This window comes from Ailuropoda melanoleuca, chromosome 16, assembly GCF_002007445.2.
Source record: "Ailuropoda melanoleuca isolate Jingjing chromosome 16, ASM200744v2, whole genome shotgun sequence".
Lineage (NCBI taxonomy): Eukaryota > Metazoa > Chordata > Mammalia > Carnivora > Ursidae > Ailuropoda > Ailuropoda melanoleuca.
Genome location: NC_048233.1, coordinates 82,693,665 through 82,717,114, shown reverse-complemented (window position 1 = coordinate 82,717,114; position 23,450 = coordinate 82,693,665). Strand labels below are relative to the sequence as shown.

Genomic DNA, 23,450 nt, shown 5'->3' with positions numbered 1-23,450 from the left:
TTTATGCCATTTTTTCTCTTATATTTTTGTTAGGACCTCCACTCTATTACTGAATATTAGTGGTAAAAGTGGACCTCCTTATCTTGCACAAAGCAGTTCCGATATCATGACTAAGGATTTCTTTAAATAACAAACTTTTTATTTTAGAATAATTTTAGATTTACAGAAAAGGCCCAAAGAGTAGAGTGTTGCTTTATATCCAGCACTCAGTTTCTCCCATTAATGTAACAAGTTACATTAATATGGTGGTACCTTGTCACATTTAAAGAACAGTGATACATTACTAATAAGTAAATTCCATACTTCATTCGTATTTCATTAATTTTTCCCTAATGCCTTTTTTCTGTCCCAAAATCCCATTCAGGATACCATATCATATTTTGTCATCGTGTCTCCTTAGCCTCTTTTGGACTATAACAATTTCTCAGACTTCCTTGCTTTTAATAATCTTGACAGTTTTGAGGAGTATTGGTCAAATATATGAGGAGTATTGTTCAGAATGTACCTCAATTTGAGTTTGTCTCATGGTTAGAATGGAGTTTTGGGGAAGATTACCACTTAGGTAAAGGGCCATCCTTGTCGTAACATATCAAGGGTACATGCTATCATATCAATATGACTTATCGCTGAAGATGTTAACCTTGATCTGGCTGAGATGGTTTGCCTGGTTTCTCCAGGTGGTACTTCTTCCCCATTCTCCCACACTGTACTCTCTGGAAGCAAGTCACTAAGCACTTCCCACTGTAATTCTTCTGAACCCTAAAAGAGTTGGAAGGCTTTCTTTGTACATTTATGGAGTAAATGTATATGCAGTCCAAGAGGAGAAACAAGCAGAATTCTTGTTGCAAAAGATACACAATTAGAAAGTCTAACAGAAATAAAAAGGACTGTGTAAATAGGAAATTAATTACAAATATTTTAATGACCTAACTTTTTTTTTTTAAGATTTTATTTATTTATTTGAGAGAGACACAGATAGCGAGAGAGACACAGATAGCAACAGAGAGCACGAGTGGGGAGGAGAGGGAGAAGCAGGCTCCCCGCTGAGCAGGGAGCACAACATAGGGCTCGATCTTAGGCCCCCGGGATCATGACCTGAGCTGAAGGCAGACACTTAACTGACTGAGCCGCCCAGGCGCCCTTTAATGACCCAACTTTTAAAACAGTACATTTACTTTTAGATATATCTTACCCTTTTCCAAATAATGTTTAAGATCAATGTATTGAATCAAAACCTCAGATTTTGTTAGAAATAAGATGGAAATTAAACCTATTTTAACATATTTAAAAAACCTGACATATCAGACCAGCCGACCATGGAGTCCTTATTGGAAACACAGTCTCTTTATAACATACCAAAACATGGGATTCAAGTGATTATAAAAGAAACCTTTCTGGATTAAAGCCATTAGTGGAAAATACCACGAGTCCAGAAGTAAAGAGAGTAGTCAAAAAAACCAATCTTAAACATAAGATATATTTATCGCAGATACAGTTTTATGGGCTTACGTAAAAACTTTCGTAGATATGTCAGTTTCCATAGGGGTTAAGTTCTTGCAAAACTCATAATTCAATTTTCAAAAACCAAACATTCTTAATCTGCAGTCTATGAACAATTTCATAGTAGTTCATGAACTATGGACCTTGTGAAAGCTTATGCAATACTTCATTTATATGCATGTTTTTCTGGGAATAGAATTTCTCCATTCAGTCCATAAATATTTACTGAACACCTATTATGAACCAAGAAATAGTTTTAGTTGCTGAACAAAAATAGTTAGTTGCTTATTCAAAAATATCTGAGAGCCTGCTTTGCACCAGGTCCTGCTCAGACATTAGAGCCATGAATAAAACAGCAAAACCCCGCACTCCGTTGGAACTTGTATCTAGTGTGCAAGACAGACAATAAAGTTAAGTCAGATTATATACTGTATACATGTAAATATAGAACGATTATGACAGAAAAACAAAGCAGGGGAGACCTATAAGGTATTTTTTCTTGTGCAATTTAGATAAGGTAGTCAAAGACCTAACAAAGGGGAGCAACAGAAAAGCTGCGAAGATGTATAGGGAAGAGCATTCTAAGCAAAGAGAATAGCAAATAAGACTCCGAGGTAGAGGAGCATTCCTGGTGTGAAGAACAGCAAGGGAGCCAGTGTGACTAAAGCTGGTAAGTAAGAGGAAGGTTGAAGCCAGTATCATAAGGCTTCAGAAGCCCTCTAAGGACTTTGGCATTGACTCTGATGAGTGTGATCGGAAGCTACTGGACCATTTGCCCATGAGTGACATGATCTGACTTATTTTTTCACAGGCTTACACCAGCTGTTGTTAAGGAAAACAGACTGAAAAGAGGCAAGGGATAAAGTCTGAAGACTAGTTAGCTGGCAAGTGCAATAATCCAGCTCGGGCCAGGGTGATAACAATGGAGGTGGAGAAAAATGGTTAGACACTGGATACATTCTGAAGGTAGAATCAATAGGATTTGTTGATAGTTGTACGAAGGAAAGAGAAGAGTCAAGGATGACTCCGAGGTTTTTGATTTGGGCAAAAGATGGTTGACGAATGACCATTTATTGAGAGGCAGAAGACTGAGAAGAACAGACATATACAAGGAAAGATCAGTTCAGGTTTAGACAGTAAGTTTGAGATGCCCATTAGACATGAAGACCAAAGATAAAGATCTGGAAGTCACCAATTTATAGATGGTATTTCAAACCACAAGATGGGTATCATAAATGAGACCGATACAAAGAGAAAAGTTCTGAGAAGTGAGTCCTGGAGTACTCTAAATGTTAGAAGTTCGGGAAACAAAAAAAAGAATTAGCAATATGAAATACCAATATTAAGGAAATCCACAGAGTCAGAAAGATGAGTGGTTGCCAAGGAATGGAGGGAGGGAGGAATGAAGAGTGATTGTCACAGGTATAGAGTTTCTTTTGGAAGGAGGATGAAAAAAATGTTTTGACACTAGACAGTGGCGATGGTTGCACAACCTTGTATAAATACAAAAAAACACTTTAAAATGGTGCTTTTAATGTTATGTGAACTGTATCTTAAATAAAGAAAAAAAGAAGAACAACAACAAGAACAACTAGCAAAGAACATAGGAGGAGCAGCCAGTGAGAGTATGTGGTGTCCTGGAAAACAAATGAGAAAGGTATTTCAGTAAGTAAGCAAGTGATCCATTTTACCAGAAGCTGCTGATACAGCATTGAAGATGAGGACTGAGAGGTAGCGACCAAACTTAACAATGTGGAAAATAGCTAGTGAATGTGACAAGAGAAATTTGTGTAGAAAAGTGGAGCAAAAGGCACCTGGCTTAGGAAGCATGGGACCAGAAATTAAAGCTTTTAACTTCAACCAGTAACTGAAGTGAAGAAGGTGACCGAATGATTTTTATCACATGTTGTGTCAAATTTTAAAGACAGGCAGTATGTGTATTTGAAAAAGAACTGAATTGGCCCATCAATCCCTTAGTTTTATCCTACCCTCAACGTTACAGCAACAAACATTTAGACTTGTCACCTTTTCTCTCTGAGCCTGATTCCTCATCTGTAAAATGAGGCTTATATCACTACCTATGTCACAGATAAACATAAGGCTTTCTCCTATTGAATATAACCTCTAGAGATCCAGATGATCTGTTTTGTTTGCCTATCTTCCAAAGAGCTTTACTGTATGCTCAACATTTGTTAAGTTAATGTATGGGCAAAACTTAAACCATAAAGCAATACACAAATATAAGACTTTTTAAAAATCAAATAACCTCCTATGTAAAATGAAGACACTTCTTTCTCACTGTTGAAATGCTTTCAGGTAACAGGACAAAATGGCCTCTGTATCAGTTTTGCTTAAAAATTTTTCCCCAAATACCCTTCAATATATCCTAAGGGCAAGCAGCCAATGAGGAACGTGTCAGAAAGCTCGCACTTCTCCTGGTTGGGTTATGACGATGTGCTTACAGGGAGAAATAAAACGGTTGATTGGAGAAAACAGGAAAGCTTGTTTCTTTGAAATTAAAAAAAAAATCACAAGAGTGCGCTACCTACTGACAATTATACCCCTTCCTAACAAAATAAAAACACAAATCCTATACAGTATTTAAAGGGATTCTGAAAATTGCAGTATCACAGAGTGACATGTCTTACATACGTCATGGAAATGCAGTAAAAGACTTCAATGATGCAATCACAAGCAGTACTGATTATAGCTAAAATTACTTGGTTTACACAATTTTTCAAAACATCTTTAGCATACCCAATGACCAAAAGTAATTCTAGAATTAACAGCTGTTATAAATGAACTGAATAAAAGGTAAGTCAGTTTCCTGGGCAACTTCTGAATGAGATAATTACATGAACATAATGCCAACTTGATAATCTTTCTCTAAAAAGTTTTATTATGAAATTTATATATTTTTCACAAGTTTATACAGTTTAGGAGGCAGTTATAAATTCAACATTAACAATAAAGTCAAACACAAACTATAAGCTAAGTACATACAACAAATATGCGTAGTTATTCGTTTATTTGGAGGCTTGATAATTCCACTTGGAATTACAAAAACGGTAAGTTCCAGGATTACTACTAAAGAGAAGTGCTTTTCTATACAACAAACAACCTCAAACAAAACTGGAAACTTTAACTTTCCCTAAACTTCAATGACATGTCACCAATTCCTTCACTACCAAACTTCATTTACAAGGGCTTGAAGCATGAACAGGATTAAACAGGTGAGTCATTCCTGCCCCCCCCCCCCCCCCCCCCCCCCCCCCCCCCCAACNCCCCCCCCCCGCCAAAACAAAAACAGTGAGTCCTATTATCAGGACAAATATATAATTTCCTTACCACAGAACACAGTAAAAGCGGTGAGTCCTATATCAGGACAAATATATAATTTCCTTATCACAGAACACAATGAAAGCAATGATATTCATTTATTTTGTTTTCAGACAATCTCTAAAATTATAAAAATTAAAAACACGATGCACTTACCAGCAATTTAATCGACAATGCTCAAGAGATTTCAATTTAGGGTTAAGGCATACCTTTCAAATGTATGAGACTGGTTTGTTTGATCAGAGTGGTTAAATTATTTGTGAATGTGACTCTTAAGAGGAAAAAAGCATTAAAAGAAATTTTTTGTTCCTGGGGAACAAAAAAACCATCCAACTCAACAGGCAAATGTAAACTATATTGACACGACAATTCTTGCTTCCAGTGACAGTTGGTTCCTAGTGCATCAGAACTACACTTATGGTCAGAATGCTGCAGACAATACTTAAGCATATCTCTTTTTTAAAGCTTTATTTACTTAAGTAATCTCTATATCCCACGTGGTGCTCAAATTCACCACCCCGAGATCGCGAGCCAGGGACCCCAATACTTAAGCATATTGGTGTCATGTTAAGCTATATACAAAACACTTTGGCTGTCCCAACCTCCCTACTAACAGACTAGCTGAATGAAAGGGCTGGTAGCTTTAAGACATTAATGTGAATGGTCAAAAGCTGAAACAGATTCACTTTTAAAAAGAAGTCCTATCAGATCTTACTTCATCATGAAGAACATTATGGTATCTCACTTGTAATTCAACTACTATTTTGTATGTATGTGCAAACAGTTTGTAACCTGCAAACAGATTTATCAAATATCAGGTATTTTTCTCAATAGGAGTTTGGATTTTGGGGCACAAAGCAAATTTGCCTAGGTCATGTTGCTGAGGCTCACGATATGCACAAGGTTATACCATTATTAAGAGACAGAATTAGGCCTGAAATCTTTGTGCCTCTGGAGCTCAAATCTGTGTGTTTATCACCATGTTATACTGCCACTGATAATCTGACATGAATATAATACAGCTAACATCAGTGTGAACAAGTAGATTTCTGAAGGTTAAGAGGGAAAATGCAAATTACATACTCACATTTGATTGACATGATAGGACAAAGTGTGAAATGGTGCCATTAAACGACACAGGACAACTAAGTTTCATGAGTGAGAAAAATAAGCATTTAAAGCAAAAACTTTTTTTTTCATTGTCTGAGCCGTTTTTGTTTTGAGTTAATTTCCATGAACAGATAAAAGAAATGTAGCTTTAATTCTGGCATCATGATTTTCATAGCAATAATAATGAACAGTCTCTGGCAAGTTACAGAATTTCAAGTGCTATAAAAACAGTAAACTTAAAAGTTCAGACAACAGACGTATTTATACTTGATGTCTAATAAAGGCAGTTCTCCTTCTGAAAAGAACACCAAATATTTAAGTCTCTTTTACCTTAATCTCAATTTTCTGCATTTGAGATCTTCGATTTTCTTCAAAGGTAGAAATCTGGAAAGCCAATTCTGGCCCTTGACCTCCTTCTCCAAGCATATTACAATGCTAGCTGCAACAGTACCTGAGGCACTAGACCAAAGAGCGCCATCACTCATTCTCTACCTTTAGTAGGAACTAATTTTTCTAAAAGCTGTTACTGGACAGGTCAATCGAGACAAAACTTTTTCCTCCAGGACATCAAGCGACCACTTCTTTTACTTTTTCAAAGTCTCTAAAACCAAGAGGAGCTTGGTGAAAGAATGTGAAGCTGAAGGTCGACATCAACACTTGTAGATTTTTTAAACAATCAAGGTAGATTTTTAAATATCCATTACGGTAGAATTGTGGAGTAACAAACTTCATCTTATTTTCATAGTGCAGAAGCCTAGGACATTTCCTATGAGGTATGGAGAAAAGATTCTGCGAGGAAGAACTTCAATGGAATAAATACACACTGCAGTATCTTAAGCTAAGTTTTTCAAGTAGTGACCTGACAAATGAGGCCCACCAAAACTGTATTAATGTTTTTTAGGTAATATTAATACACATCTACAATAAATAAGAATTTAAGACACAGTATCTATTTTGCAGGTGAATCAAAAATTAAAAATCAAGAAGAATCACAAGCTATGTACAAAAGAGCTAACAACCAAACGGTAGGCAATGACAAGTGATTAAATCCAAAACACCAAGTAGCTAAGTTATAGGGAAGCTGTTCATCTGGACCTTTGCCCAGAACACGAAAATTTGAAGGAGAAACACTGGTGGTTTAAAGGGAACAAGGGTTCTAAATTTGCTGCCTCATTCCTTTATCTGGATAGCTAATCTTGACCTTGCAGAAGCGTCCTTTGATACTGTTTCTACTGAAATGGCCAAAACCACACTGGAAAATCCAACAGAGTACCAAAGCTCTCGTGGAAATCCACTGTTCAAAAAACACCTAGAGAACAAGGGGAACCTGGCTGGCTCAGTTGGTGGAGCATCCAACTCTTTCTTTTTTTTTAAAGATTTTATTTATTTATTCGACAGAGATAGAGACAGCCAGCGAGAGAGGGAACACAAGCAGGGGGAGTGGGAGAGGAAGAAGCAGGCTCATAGCAAAGGAGCCCTGATGTGGGGCTCGATCCCATAACGCCGGGATCACGCCCTGAGCGGAAGGCAGACGCTTAACCGCTGTGCCACCCAGGCGTCCCGAGCATCCAACTCTTGATCTTGGGGTTGTGAGCCCGGGTCCCACGTTGGGTGTAGAGATTACTTAAAAACAAAACAAAACAAAACCCAAAACAAAACAAATCCCAAACACCTAGACATGTATTTAAAGTGAAGATGAAAAATTCTACATTCCTTACATCAACCTAAGATTCTGGTAAAGGAGACAAATATTCAAAAACCCCTCAAAATCCTTTAAGGAAACTAAATACAGGGCAAAATTATCTGTACTCTCCCGGGCTTATGGCCCACTTCTTTTGACAAAAAGGTTTTTTTCTTTTCTTCAAAGACTGAGTTCCTTTAAGAACCACCACCTGCTCATGGTGCCTTTTTTTTCCCTCAAGAAGGCATCTGCACTGCAGATCTCTGCACGAGGGGAGCTTCAGCTTGCCAGCCAGCTCCCACCAGTAGGCAAACGCGTATACAATGGAAACTAAAAGCGGCCCGCAGCTTCCCTCCTAGTCTTTCACAGATAGGAGAATGGGGTTCAACCAGCTCCTGCTTTGTCTAATTTTTCTCCCCCTCCCCCCTTTCTGCGCTAAACACGCCCTTTTGTTACACTGCGATCAATAATAGCCCATAGAAAGCATGAAATCAAAATGTGTTGATTTCTTGGCATGACTCTATTATCCTCTAGAATGTAAGCAACTGATTCCTTGTCCCCACCCCCACGTCGCGCCAGTCAAGAGCAGGCTGTGCTGCAGATGCAGCCGCGGATCCATCTTGGACCATCAGCTGCTCCCTCCCAAATCTTCCCTGAGCTATTCTCCATCACGCCTCCTCTTACCTCGAAGCCTCAGAAAATCGGGCATTTAGAGAGTCTAGCCACAAAAAAAATTACAAGCAGATAAAAGGAGTATAGAAAACGGCTACAGTGTTTCCATTAAACTTCCTCATCCTCCCCATGGGAAATAAAAAAAAATATTTTTTTTTAAGACTACCATGAATTTCTGATTATGTCAACATCCTCTGCAAACCTGCAATGCAACCCTTTCACCATCATCCCCTCAAAATCGTAACTAGTTCTTTCTCCTACAACCAACCTGCCCCAATCCTCTCAATCTCTCTAATCCTCCACTAAATCACCCCGGTTCAGCGGACCGCTCCCCCGAACTGGTGTTTTTCCCCACCTGGCTGGCCTCGGCGTTAACGCCCACTCCCTAGACTATCTCCCCACCCCCAACCTGTTTGCCTCACACCCCGTTATTTCCTCACCGCCTGCACCACCTTACGCTCCCCTCCCCCTTAGCCCATTTTCCAGACGCTCGTTCCCGGGGGCTGAAGCCTCCAGTGGGAGCGGGTGATTTGCATTCCCCGGCCCCAAAAACAACCCCCGAGAGGGCGGGGTTCCCCCGGCGCGCCTCACCTGCACAGGAGGAGCCGCAGCTCTTCGCCCCCAGGGCGGGGCAGGATCCAGGGCTCCCGCCGCCGGGCGCCGAGGGTTCGGCCCCGGAGGACGACGAGGAGACGGACGGGGACTGAGTGGCCGCCGACGGCTCCGCCATGGCTGCGCGAGCAAGGGCAGGAAAGGGATGAAGAGAGATGTGGGGCGGGAGAGAGGGAGGGGAAAGAAAATAATCAAGCAGCTAGCTCTCAGAAGTCCCTTCGTTCCTCTTGCTCCGAGGACAGACTCCGACAGACTGACTGACTCAGCCGAGCGCAGCGAGAGGGCGGGAGCGCGAGCGCGCAGGCGCACAAAAGGCTCTCCGGCGGGCGGCGGTCCCGCTTAGGAGCCCAGCGACGCAGAGCGCAAGCGCAAGAACTGTCCCTCCGCGCTCCCGCGGGGGAAGGAGGGGCAAAAGTGGCTTCACGCTGCGTCCGCGCGAGAGACGGAGGGGGGTAGCGCCCCTCCGGGAAACAGACGCAAGGGGCGTGGCCAAGTGCCAAGCTCCGCCCACCACTGCGGCCGAAGTGGGAGGAGGCCCTGCAGGTTAGTGTCTCTTTAGAACTCTTTTGTGAATGTTTTAGGGTTGGCGGATTATGTGTTTTAACGATATTAGTTTCTTTTGCTTCCATTAGCTGGAGTGTATCTTTCCCATACATTCCAGAGCGGGTGTCTATTGTCTGATGCGTTTCTGCCTTTGACGCCAATGAAAAGTGAAAACCACAATGTGGATAGGCCCTACAAGGTGCTTTATGAATTTTTCTGGATGTGTCGTAATATCACCATGAGGCAGAGATGGCACTATCTCCCGTTTGGTAGGTGGAGCAAGATGCTATACAGAATGAAAAGCTATTACGCATTCCAGTCACATTGCAGTGCAGTCGCAGAACCTCCTACATATTCTTACGTTGTTTCTGTTCCCAAAGAGAGGTCCAGCTTGGGTCTTAAGGTTGTCCTTTCCTCCAAATGGGCTATCGGGTAAAGAAGACATATTTTGAAGAATATAGAGCTGAGCTAATGAGAAAAAGAAGAGCCAGTAGATAACATCCTGGCTGCGGTTATGGAGGAGGGTAAAATGAGGTATTAAAAATTGAGAATATGGCAGAAAATACACATAATTGAATTTTATTCACAGCCTAAATGCAGTCCTTAGCAGAGAATTTACTTGAAGCCAGGTATCTAGCTTATGCTGAATTTTGTTCATTTTTTTGTCTTCTCTTTGGTTGGATTGTGAAATAGAAAGCCTTCTCCATATGCCTTGTTAAAATATTTGAAAAGTGCATAATTCTTTTAAAAAGGGGAACGTAAACTGGAAATGACCACAATCAAAACTGTAGGCCTTGTTATTGCTAAAGCAGCAATCGATGACCTGAAGGGCAATTGCAAAATCAGCAGATCCTGTAAAGATGCAGCCTCATGAAGGGGGAGGTAGTAAGCCAGGCAGCAACACAGAGGAAAAGCAATCTGACCAGTGGAAATCTTCTAGAACAGGAAGTGGACTATATCTGCCCTTGACAGTTTTTAAGGTCAGATAAAGCTCAGATAGGAAAAAAAACTGGCCATTGCAATGCTCCGGAAAAAAAAGGCACAGAAGATATTTCCCAAAATAACTTGGTGGCAAATATCTTACTCTGACACTTAACAGCATCAGTTGATAACGCGGCAATCTGTCCTTTAGATGACAAAGGGAAATACGAGCCAATCGGATAACCAAGCTAGTTATCTATCCATTCTAATAAACGCATAAACTTTAAAAATGTTACTAGGAGCTGGGTAAGGAAATGCACGATGCTGGTCCCTCGCCCTGACAGCGATTGCTGGGATCTGAAGACCCTGCTTGGAAAGGAAGGCTGTTTTCATGGTATCTAGAAGCAGAGAAAAGAAGCTAAAATCAAGACACTGATGTTGTCTTGGTGGTCCTTTCATACTCTTAAGATTTCTTACATCAGAGGCCTTCTCTAGGTCCAGTTCCTGAAGCTGCCTTTCCTTCCTGCTCCCTCTTGCTATACCAGTAAACTTCCCTGAGACTGACTCTTGCTTGAGATGTTATTTGTATATATGGTTTGTTCCACAAATGTTTACTGATCACCTGCTGAATGATATTGTCCTGGGAAATTTGGAGGAATCCAAAAAATGTTTGTCCTGTCTTCAGTGAGCTTACAAGCTAGTTGGGGCTTAAAACATACTCACATAAAAATAAAAATTAAATAGCAACCAAAACAATCCCCAGCAACACAAAGCTATAATGTTCTGCTTGGATGGCAAGTGAATTGTATGAATTTAGAGGGAGAGGGAATCACTATGGAGTTGTAGTGGCTTGGGGAGGTTTTATGAAGAAGCGCAAAGTCAGATGGGAGTTTGGAATGGTAAGGAGGTCATTAAAGGCAGAGGAGAATGGTATGAAGCAAATGCCAGGGGCTGCTTTTGTGCAAGTGTACAATAAGACCTCCTTCTGGGCAGACCAGTCACAGAAGAGCACCCCTTCTTCCCAGCCCAACCCATGATGCACTTCAGTGCTGGCTTGTTTAGCAGAACTTGGCCTAGTTTTGATTCCCCTCTTGCCCCTCCCCACCCCGGCTGCCTTAGACCTACATGTAGACTGCACAGCCATCTGTGGTGGCTAGAGGGTCAGAAGTGTGACCCCGTGTAAGGGATTTTGGGTGTGGTTAGCCCAGGTTGGCTGGAGCCAAGGGCTAACAAGAGGGAGATGAAATGGGGAACATGTGTTGGGGCCAGAGTGTGGAGAAGCAGTAACAGCACTAAGGAACTGAGGCTTCCTTTTAAGGCTAATGGGGATTCAGTGAATGTTTGCAGGCAGGGAAGGGCTCAGATGGGATTTCTAAAGTGCTCACTGGAGCATAGCCACCTCTCAGTTCTGTGGAGCCATTTTTACTGCTGCGGATCTGAGTTGGGCCCCTTCTTCCTTGGCCCTGTCCTTATAGGACTGGTATTTACACAGTTAATATCCCCCCTCAGTTTCTGGGCCATCTCATTATCCCATCTTTTCCTTACTAGGAAAAAAATTTTTTTAATTAACAAATCTCTTCAAATATGTTCATATGTTATATATGTCATATATATATATTCACATATATATGAATGTATATATACCTTAAAGTTTTCTCCCTTTCCAGCTCCTAGTCTCCCCCTCTAAACACACATAGGTAAGTACTGTTAGGAGCTTTTTGTGGCAAATGCAAAGGTGAATATAGCAAATCTGTATCCTCATTCACTCTTTTTTTAAAATATATTTTTTTAAGATTTTATTTATTTATTTGAGATAGAGAGCATGAGCAGGGGGCAGGGGTAGAGGGAGAAACAGTTTCCCCACTGAGCAAGGAGCCTGACTCGGGACCCTGGGATCACGACCTGAGCTGAAAGCAGATACTTAACCAGCTGAGCCCCCCAGGCTCCCCCTCATTTACTCTTTTTAACACAAATGATAGCATGTTATACACAGGTATGTTGCTTCCTTTCCTTAATAATAAATTTGAGTGATCTTTCCTAGTATCCTTTTGAAGAGACAGCCATGCTGTTAACAAGAACAATAATGAAGCTGCTGGTAGGTCTTGAGCTCAGTGTGTTACCACCATGTTGAGGGTCTGATATATCTAACTTTATTACAGTCTGTGAGTTGGGGTTGACTATTTTTTCTTTTCTTTTTTTTCAGAGAGAGAGAGAGAGAGAGAGGCAGGGGAAGGGCAGAGGGAGAGGGAGAGAGAGAATCTTGAGCAGGCTCCGCGTCCGGCATGGAGACCAACTCGACTTGGGGCTTGGTCTCACTGACCCCAAGACTCCAGGCGCCCAGTTGGGCATCATTTAAATATTTGTACCCTACTTTACCCTGTGTATAGAATGAGCTATTGACTTGGTGTCATAGTTTATAAAAAGAAAATAGTCGGGGCGCCTGTGTGGCTCAGTCAGTTAAGCATCTTACTCTTGATTTTGGCTCAGGTCATGATCCCAGGGTCCTGGGATCTCAGGCTCCCCATGTGGGGCTTCCTGCTCAGCAGGGAGTCTGTTTGAGGATTCTCTCCCCCTCTTCCTCTGCCCCCCCAAAATAAATAAATAAATAAATAAATAAATAAATAAATAAAATGCTCAGAGATGTCAGTAGTCCAGTCTGTCCCTTCTGAGGCCCCCAAATGTTGCTTAAACATGGATCCTATGAATAGGTGATAGGAGAAAGGCTGAACTGAGGCCCAGCACAATCCCAATGAGTGATAATTATTTACTTGGCTGTTTACCCCGCAAGACTATGAGTCTCTGGATGACAGGAATATGTCTTTTTTTTTTTTTTAAGATTTTATTTATTTGACAGAGAGCGCGAGCACAAGCAGAAGGAGTGGCAGGGAGCGGCAGGCAGAGGGAGAGGTATCCCACTGAGAAAGGAGCCCCATGCTGGGCTCGATCCCAGGACCCTGAGATCATGACCCAAGCCGAAGGCAGATGCTTAACCAACTGAGCCACCCAGGTGCCCCAGGCATATGTCTTATGCATATATCAGCAATACTGCCTAGCACTATGCCTGGCACATGACAATTTTGGAAAGCTATTTTTGGAAAGCTTTGGAACCTGAGTCACAGTGGATGTCACTGCAGAAAACAATTTTGTTATTTCTGTGCTTCATAAAATACTTGATGATCGCGAATATTTATGACTTTGTTTTGGCTTTCCAGAATGAATATGATTACCAATTTCTGAGCACTAACTATGCATCAGTCATAATTGCCAAATACTTACATCTCATTTAACCCACAATTTAAATCATTTTGCAATAGATAATGAAATAAGTTCAAAGAGGTTAACTAACTCACCCAAGTTTGCACAGCTAGTAGGCATCGAAGCCAGAATTCAAAGCCAGGTGAGTCTGACCCCAAACCCTGTGGTTTTAACCACTCAAACATGTCTGCATGTCACCTGCTTCTGGAAAACCACAAGGAAAGCTCAGCTTCTGGTCATACTACATGACTCAGTTCAGAGTGAGATGGCTGAAGTCAGGCCGTAATCAGTATTATCAATATTTAGCATTTTGAATGTCCACTATTTTGATGATACTGGTTATTTGAGAAGGAAACAACACTAACAACAAAACATATTTCTCATTTATAGGAGTAGCTATCTAAGCTGTGACTAATCCTAAAGTCTACCTATAATTTGTACTGTGTTGTTCTAAATGCCAAAAACTTCTACAAGGTATGGGGAAGGCTGATGTGTTGACACTGACTTTGATGAAATTAATTGAGTTAGATGTAATGTCAGTGTTTGTTCGTCACTTCCTGACAGGATGGATTTCAGTGGATCTCTCTTGGGAGCCCTTAAAATAGAACAGCGTATTTTGTTTGAAAGCAAAAGTTAGGGACTTAATATTAAGGGAGCAAGAAAGAGTGAGCAGTGTTAGGTGTCCCATATCCCTTCTTTATTCATCCATTCAATAAATATTAGAGTTTCTACTATCTGCCTGGCATTGTATGAAGCACTGTGGATATAACAGTAAATAAAACCAGACAAAAATTCCTATTCTAGTGGGAAGAGAAACAAAAAGATTATGTTTTACTGAAAACATAAGTCAGGGGTGCCTGGGGTGGCTCAGTTGGTTAAATGTCTGCCTTCTGCTCAGGTCATGATCCCAGGGTCCTGGGATCTAGCCCTGAGTCTGGCTACCTGCTCAGTGGGGAGTCTGCTTCTCCCTCTGCCCCTCACTGCACTTGTGCTCTCTCTCAAATAAATAAATAAAAATAAAACAAAAGTCAGATAGTAAGAAGTCTAATGAAGTTGGATGGGGAAGGGGACTAGAGAATTCTGGGATGTGTGTGCAATTTTAAATTCTTATCCTGTGTGTTGCAATTGTGACAAGTCATTGGCCTTTGGCCCCTCTTTCTTTCGGAGCATGGCAACATAATGGCCAGGACTTGTGTCACATCCTGTGGGTCCTGCCTTCTGCACACCTAGTGTGAAACCCCAGTATCCCCTTGCCCTGATGTTCGTGGCTAGTTAAGAAACTAGCTGGCCTGAGTGGACTAGATCTAATCTAGACTCTTAAATCTAAAGCCTAGAGGAGGGTATTCAAATAATCTTGAGAGTTTGGGGAGAATAAGAAAGCAGGGGAAGAGAAATCAAAACAGGATTTTAGATAAGATTAGGCAGAATTATCTCTCTCTCTTCACCTCTGTTCTAATCACTCGGGAAGTAAGAACAAACAAACAAAACAACAACAACAACAACAAAAAACCAGCGCAAAGGCTTGGCAGGACCTAGAGGTAGCTGAAAGGAGGTTCTAGGTAGATTATGATAGTTAAGGCAGAGACAGAAGTGCGGCGCCTTGGTGGCTCAGAGGAGCATGCAGCTCTTGATCTCCCAGTGGTGAATTCGAGCCCCACGTTGGGTGTAGAAATTACTTACAAACTAACAAACAAACAAACAAGCAAACAAAGTTAAAAAAGTTAGAGGCAGAAGAAAGTATAATAATTTGTCTAATGAATGAGGGAATGGTGATGCCAAGAGGTGGTGGTGGTGGGATGGATGCTTTAGCCTCCCTTGAGCTCCAGCAGCTAGATAACCGTCCCTACCCCAACAAATCCAAAATAACAAGATTCTTCATAACTGACATTTTCTTAATCACACATGAAGTGTGAATAAAAGCATTTTCGGAGAATCTTGTTTTGTATTGACCTAACACACAGTTTAAGTAGGGTGTGCTTGCAAAAGTATCTTCAAAGCAAGCCCCTGTAAACCTGACATTTACAAAAGATGGCCATGGCTTAGGCTGGAGAGAGCCTGTAGGAGTTTCACTGGAAGTTCTTAGCTATTAGAGTGGTGGTGATTGTCCACCACCAGGCTGGGCCAGGCACGCGATTACGGGATGAAACTGATGATGGTGGTAATGAAGTCACGTCTTGCTCTCCTTGTGAAGTCAAAATCGTTAAAAAAACCAGTGACGCTCACGTCATCCAGGTTTGAGGCCTCCCTTTGGTCCTGAAACACCGAAACCGTCAAACGCGGCAGGTGGGGGATAGCGGCCGGTTATCGCAAGTCCTCCGCCCCGGGGCGGGTCTCAAGACTAGGATCTCCGCGGGGTGGCTGGCGGGCCCGGGCCTGAGCCATCCCGCCCCTCCCCTCCCCGCATGGCCTGCTGGGAGTTGTAGTTCAGTCGTCGAAGAGACTCGCCAAGTCCCTTCCCTCTCTTCCGCTTCCTCCCCGCCCCGGATGAGTGCGCAGAATAGGGACTGCGGGCGGGGGCATCCAGAGAGCATGGGACTACAATTCCCAACGGACCGCCGTGCCCAGTGCGCAGTCCTAGGTAGCCGGCGGCGCGCTCGCGCGCACGAGCACAGGCGTCGGGCGGTGGCGGGATTTGGCCGCGTGCGCCTTTCCGCCGCGGCCCGCCCAGCGCTCGGCGCGAGTAACGCGGTCGGTCGGGCCTCGCAGACCCGCCCTGTGTTCGTTCCCTCGAAGCTCTGCGCGCCCCTCCTACCCAGTTTCTTCTAGAGCCCAGGCCCCGCCCGTTTTCCGCCTCCTGGGCCCGGTTCGTTCCCGACTCAGCCCGCCCCTCTCTGCGCCCCTGCTGCTTCTGCTGAAGGCGGAGGCTCCATGTTGTCCCCTCAGCGAGTGGTAGCGGCTGCCTCGGGAGGAGCAGGTGAGGCGCCTATTTTCCCCGGACCCGCTCCGTGGCCCCTCCGCCGCCCTCCCGACTATAGTTCCGAGGAGAACGCCCGCCCGCACCGCCGTCCGTTCCTCGTCACGGGGCTGGGACCCTGCACCCCTCGCCGGGGTAACCTCGGCCCGCGAATTCGGGGCCGGGGGCTGCTAGCGAGGCCCGGCGGGTAGGGCGCGGGCGGCGCTTCCCTCAGCTCTCAGGGGGAGCGGCAGCCCTCGGCGGTCGGGCCCTGCGCTGGGGGGAGGCCGGCAGTGCCCTAGGGTCGGGGGGCTGGCGGCGTCCTGCAGCTGCGGCCCCGTCGGCCCCGCCTTGGCCGAGCCGCGCGCTCCGGGGCTGCGGCTCCCTCCCTGCATGGCGCTTCGCAGGCTCGCGGGCCGGGAACCCGGGTCCCGGGCAGCGGGAAAGGTAGATGCTTTATTTTCAGCCTTTGACAAAGCGCTGGACGGCTGCGAAGTTCTTGGAGTTGGAAGCTTTTTTTTTTTTTTTTTTTTTTAAATCCTCGACCTCGAGGCGTTGACAACATGCATTAGGAAAGTTGATTTTAAACCCACACTTCTTTCTATAAACGAGATAAAAGAATGTGGCCTTAATTGCTTTTTAGGAAGTTCTTTCAGTACGTTTGGCATCGTACGTTGCTCTCTTGCTTTCCTGAAGACATAAAAAATGGTAGAAGAATTAAAGACCAAGTAGTCATAAAAAATCGAAGGATACTTCATCTGTCATTTTACCTGGCTTTATTCTTGCTTAATGTGTGTGCTATTGAAATCGCCAGAAGTTTCACATTCGAAATCTAAAGGCAAAAAAAGTAAAGAACATTGAAGAATCTTAATAAATAAATCTCAGCCCTCAAATTTGAATACGAAGTTGGGTGGAATGTTTTGTGAAAGGGAGAAAAGAACTAACGGACGAAAAACGCAATTTCACGTTTTGGCTTGGTTTTGGAGAAGCAAAACCTGCGTGGTTTTAATCCATGTCAAGTGTTCAGTATTGCAGTGAACTGAAATTCAAATTAGTGCTTTTTTTTTTTTTCTTCTTCACCTTACACAGAAACTAGTTCGTAGTCTAGAAATCCCTGTTTCTGCTTTACCACCTGTAAAGGAAAGGCTTGGATGCAAAGGATCTCTATGTAATGAAGAATTAACACTAGTACAGCGATTGTTTTATTAGGTACCATTTACTATCTCAGTGGAGTAATCATGAAATTAGGAAAAATGACAACAGAGGATAAATATGTGTACTAGCATCCTTCCTGTAGTTTTCACTCAATGGGAGTTGTTTGGAGTAGGCTTTTTGAAATTGGTGTTCTACGGTGGAGCACGTGTGTTTTTCGTATTTATGATTTCTAAATTTCAGAATAAAGGATAAATGCACACTAATTTAAAATGAGATAGTAGAGAATTGTAAGAAGCAAGAAATTAGTCTAAAGTTGTCTCTACCTCCCACAATCCCCAGTGTTAGGTTATTTAACAGTTTGGCTACATATTAAGATTCCAATGAAATAGGGATCCCCAGGTTGTGTGAACTGGTTGAGAGCTAGAATTTGCCTATAATGACTAGGCATGCCTGTTAACAAAGTTTCTATGGCCTTGTGAACTGAGAAATTGTTCAAATAAGACAATTGCATTTTAAAATTAATTTGAATTTTAAGCTATTTTCCCAAGTTATTTTTGAGGTTTTGGGAGTATATTCTTTAAAAAACGTCAAGGGGAAAGAGTGAGGGGAAAGCTTTTATTTAAAAGTAAAAAAAAACCCTTTAGTTGGACTGTGGATCTCCATTCTGCTGCATGATTAGAATAACCTGTGGTATTTTAAACCTGACAATGCACTGGGACCCACAGATGCTGATTTAATTCCTTGAGGGCCAGGCAATAGTTAAAAGAAGAATCCTGAGTAATTTAATTTGCATACAATAAATTTTCCCTATAGGTGGTTGCTTACATTTGAATTGATTTGTTAATAGGAAGTATAATTTATAATATCAATGTATTGAGAAGTTGATGCTCTTTGCAACTTTGTAAAGAGTGCTTTTTATTAGCATTTATTTTGATAGAACTTGTTGATATATTTCACAGCTAAAGTATAAGTTAGGAAATAGACTTTACTGGTATAGTCGGTGAAAAAACAAAGTAGATTAACTGTTTTTATGTCTTGAAATCATAAGGAATCCAAGTCAAATACTGCCAATTAAGAAAGCCTTATTCATCTGGAACACAGAACCTTCAGGTAACAAAATTGATTTTGGTATTTTTTTTTTTAAGATTTTATTTATTTATTAGAGACAGAGCGCTCGAGCTCTCTTGTGCACAGGAGAGGGAGAAGCAGGCTCCCTGCTGAGCAGGGAGCCCAGTTCAGGGGTGCATCCCAGGACCCTGGGATCAGGATCTGATTTGAAGGCTTAACTGACTAAGCCACCCAGGTGCCCTGATTTTGGTGATTTTCTATTTTTAGGGAAGAGTCAAATAAGATGAATATTGAACTCATTCTATTAATAAAAACAATTTTTTTCTATAGCATAGCCTGGAATCATTTTTAGATTTAACCTAGTCTCAGCATTTCTGAGTCTTAAGTACTGTTTAGTCTTAATTGGTCTTTATAAATCCATAAAGCACTACAAAATTGATAAAATGTGGTTTTATTCAGTATTCTGTGCTAAAGTATGAAGATTTGTTATGACAGATGAATTGAGAAAGTTTCCTCTTAAACCTTTTAATTGATTCGAATGTAAATTTCCCCCAATATTCTCTTCTCTTGGGTGTAAGTAGTATTTTTATTGAAACAACTTTAAAAATGTACATGTATCTACCAGCATACTTACTGCCTTAAGACAAAATAGACTATATAAAAGCACTCCTTCACCATCAGCAAAATGGAACCACACCCAGCAGTTTGAGTTGGCTGAGGGCTTACTGTCATGTACGATGATGTGTTTTCTCTGGCCTTGCCTGAATTAGGAACTTTAAAGACTGCCAGAACAAGGCATGAAATGGTATGCTTCTGTTTTTGGGTGTGTTGCTCTTGCCCTTTAGTAAATGTGTTTCAAAAGGAGAGTGGAAACTCAGGTCATAACTTTACCCTGAGTCATACAGTCTACTTAGTGAAATGTTTCTGAAACTGTAGTTAATTTGCTTTTTGGAACTCTGAATAGTAAAGATGGGCGGTGGGGCTGGCTCTACCGTAGTGGTTCTTAACCCAGGGTGATTTTGCTGCAGTGAGACATTTAGCAATATCTGTAGACATTTTTGGATCGTACAGCCAGGGGGTAGCACTACTGGTATCTAGCGGGTAGAGGCCAGAGCTGCTGCTAAGTATCCTACAATGAATAGGCTAGCTCCATACAACAAAGAGTTACCCAGCCCAAAATACCAGTAGTACCAGGGTCGAGAAACCCTGGTCTGCACTGTCGAATTGATCAACTAAATTCCATGTGAATTTTCTGAAATAGCAGTTGTAACTGCTTCCAGCTAAGTAGTTTCATTGAATTTATCACTGTTCAGATGGCCTTTTCAAATATTTGAGGGGAATTTAAACTTTTTTTCTGCTATAATGTTTTTTGATAGAATTTATTTCTCAGAATGTATGTTTTCCATAGGACTGAAGAGGCCAGTTATGATTCGGTAGTCTCACCGACTTTTATTTAGCCTATGCAGCCACTTTTGAATTTTTAAAACTTTTTTTTTTTTAAAGATTTTATTCATTTATTTGAGAGAGAGCACGAGCGGGAGGGGCAGAGGGAGAGAGAATCTCAAGCTGACTCCACACTGAGCGCGGAGCCAGATGTGGGGCTCCATCCCAGGATCCTGCGATTGCGACCTGAGCTGAAACCAAGAATTGAATGCTTAACCGACTGCACCACCCAGGCACCCCTAAAAAACTTTTTAAAAAGTAGCTGCAGAGGCTTCTGGGAGGAGCAGTCAGTTGAGAGTTTGATTCTTGATTTTGGCTCAGGTTGTGATCTCTGGGTCATGAGATGGAGCCTTTGGGCTCCTCACTCAGTGCAGTCTGCTTGAGATTCTCTCTCCCTCTCCCTCTGCCCCTCCTGCTCATGCGTTCCCTCTCTCTCTCTCAAATAAATAAATAAAAAATCTTTAAGACAAAAATTCAGATCATTCTAGAAGAGTTAATGCTGTAATTTGCTGAGATCTCTACAAAGTTTCCCCTATGATAATTAGTTTCACCTGTTAGTCTTTCACCTTCTTTCTACTTGGGTTGTCTTTTTGTCATTTTAGTGCAGAGCCAGTCTATTTCAACAGGCATATTTGAACCTATTGGTTAGTCTGGGTTAAGGTGTGTTGTGCCAAAAGTAAAGGCTAAATGAGTACTTTAAAAGGAATTAGAAAAAAAGTTGTAGCTGCCACATAAACTGTTGAAAGACTTTTTAATTATCCAGATATTTTCAGCACTTAACACATAACTGAAATGAAGGTTGATTCAGTATTACCATTTGCTATTTACAGCAATGGTCAGAAATGGCAGTGTGATACAGGGTTTGTTCTACTCATCTTTTTTTAAAAACATAGGTTTTTTTATTTTTTTATTTTTTTTTATTTTTATTTTTTTTTTAAGATTTTATTTATTTATTTGACAGAGATAGAGACAGCCAGAGAGAGAGGGAACACAAGGAGGGGGAGTGGGAGAGGAAGAAGCAGGCTCCCAGCAGAGGAGCCTGACGTGGGGCTCGATCCCATAACGCAGGATCACGCCCTGAGCCGAAGGCAGACGCTTAACCGCTGTGTCACCCAGGCTCCCCTAAAAACATAGGTTTTAAGTTCACTTACGTGAATATGGATGACAGATGTGACTATGGTCAGATCATATCTTTGTATGTGTATCAGAATGTCTCATCTGTTATTCATTCATATAAATGAACATAATACAGCATTAACTCTGCATCTAAATAAGCATTAACTGTTCATATAAGTGAGCATTACTGTTGCCTCGGAGTGGCTAATTGCTTCACTAATGGGAGAAGGCACGGAAGGATGTCATCTAAAGGTGTTTCTAATACCATTCTTGGAGGTTAGATCTCCAGAGTTTAAGATTCCTGAGAAATGGGAGTAATTTCAATGCAATTGGGGTAACCCCTCCCCCATCCTCCCAAAAACCCTCAAAACAAAACCCTAAACCTCAAAAGCTTTTTTTTTTTTTTTTAAAGATTTTATTTATTTATTCGACAGAGATAGAGACAGCCAGCGAGAGAGGGAACACACGCAGGGGGAGAGGGAGAGGAAGAAGCAGGCTCATAGCAGAGGAGCCTGACGTGGGGCTCGATCCCATAATGCCAGGATCACGCCCTGAGCCGAAGGCAGACGCTTAACCGCTGTGCCACCCAGGCGCCCCTCAAAAGCTTTTGTGTGTGTCCTTACTGAGCAAGTTGCTTTAATGTTTTTATCATTATAAATTTTGATCTGTTCTTTAGCTGGGCCAGTACAATTTAAATTATGCCAAGGAATGCATAGGTTACCTAGCAAGTTTGGCCAGTTTAGACATTTTCCAGGAAATTTTCAATTGTTAAAGAGTCATTGAATCTTAGAGCTTCAAAATAGCTTCACCTAACTGCCTGGTTTTGTAGAGGAAACTGGGACACAGAGAAGTTAAATGATTTATTCATGCGGTTGTACAGTCATCGTACAGCTGGGCCCTGAGTGTTAGGGAAGGCCTTTCTCCTATACATTCTGCCTCACTAGAGAGTAACAACCTTTGCTAAAACAAGCTTAAGTCATAGAAGGAGGAAATGAGGGTTGCCTGGGTGGTACAGTGGGTTAAGCTTCCAACTCTTGGTTTCAGCTCAGGTTGTGGTCTCAAGGTCATGGGATCGAGCCCCATCGGGCTGCATGCTCAGTGCGGAGTCCGCTTAAGATCCTCTTTCCCTCTTTCTCTGCGGCTCCCCCCCCCACCTGTGCTCGCTCACTCTCTCAAATCTAAAATAAAGGAGGAAATGATTGGATTTAGAGCTATATAGTATATAAGAAGATAGAGTCAGGGAAGATGTGGAGGCTGAGAGGTAGAGATTTGAGAGAAGTGGAGTTAAGTGAGAGGATTCATTGCGATAATACCACAAGTAGACATAGAAAGTGTTAGTACTGGAGGGTTTCTAAAAGTTAAATCTTGACTTGTTTCACTCTTGAGACCAAAGACTAGACATGCCCAGAATCACACAGGCTGTTAGTGGTAGAACTGGAATAGGAACTCGTCTCTTGACTCGTATGCCCATGTATTTCTACATATTACTCCTGAGAAGGAGGTGATGGTGGAATATCCAGGTGCATCTGTCCCTGAGGCAGTTGTATGTTTGGACCTGAATGCAGGTTAGAAATTAATGAAGTTGCATCACCGAAAGAGGGTAAAATGAAATTATAAGAGTAAAGAGCTCATTGCAGGGGTGAAGGAGAACTGCAAGACTGAGGCAGAGCACCAGTGGAGCTCACAGGAGGCTGAAGAGAAAAAGAAGTAGTGAAAGGAGACGGTGAAGAGGTTGGGAGGAAGCTAGAAATGGTCACTGTCACTGAGACCAGAGGTTTTCAGGAGTTCTGGAAGCAGGTGGCAGTTGTGTTTTGTGTAGAGGGGGTTGAATGAGAATGATGAAAGGGCCATTGGATTTGGCAAGAGAGGTCATTGATAAACTAGTTAATAGTTTCAGTAAGAAGATTGAGAGGGAAGTTAGGTTGTAAGGCAGTGAGAAGGGAATGGGTAGGTAAGTGGTTGAAGACATACCTTCAAGGAGTTTGGCTGAGAAAGAAAGGAGACCACATGGAGGAAGGGAAGAAACTGGTTTTTATTGAGGTGCTTGATAAGTGTTACTGGGTTTAGTGTTCACAATATTAGGAAACTTATTCTTCCTTCCTTCCTTCCTTCTTTCTTTCTTTCTTTATTTATTTGACAGGG

General features: G+C 42.1%; 2 protein-coding genes across 5 annotated transcripts in view; one reads left to right on the top strand and one right to left on the bottom strand.

Moving 5' to 3' along the window:
• The window catches only part of RTN3 (reticulon 3), a 62,086-nt gene extending 52,875 nt beyond the window's left edge, over window positions 1-9,211 (bottom strand). The window contains exon 1 of one of the 2 annotated variants that reach the window (XM_011221673.3): window positions 8,894-9,211. In XM_011221673.3, the coding sequence (XP_011219975.2) occupies window positions 8,894-9,032 (139 nt within the window). In that variant the 5' untranslated portion in view covers window positions 9,033-9,211. The remainder of the gene's footprint in view (window positions 1-8,893) is intronic. The other variant, XM_019796941.2, reaches the window with a different exon arrangement.
• Window positions 9,196-23,450, top strand: part of ATL3 (atlastin GTPase 3) — a 63,602-nt gene continuing 49,347 nt past the window's right edge. Inside the window, exons 1-2 of one of the 3 annotated variants that reach the window (XM_034645460.1) lie at window positions 16,156-16,547; window positions 18,730-18,791. Coding sequence is in view for 1 of the 3 variants with exons in the window: in XM_002916677.4 (XP_002916723.3) it covers window positions 16,502-16,547 (46 nt within the window). In the remaining 2 variants the exon portion in view is untranslated. Of the gene's footprint in view, window positions 9,458-16,155; window positions 16,548-18,729; window positions 18,792-23,450 lie in introns of those variants that run through there. The other 2 variants (XM_019796940.2, XM_002916677.4) reach the window with 2 other exon arrangements.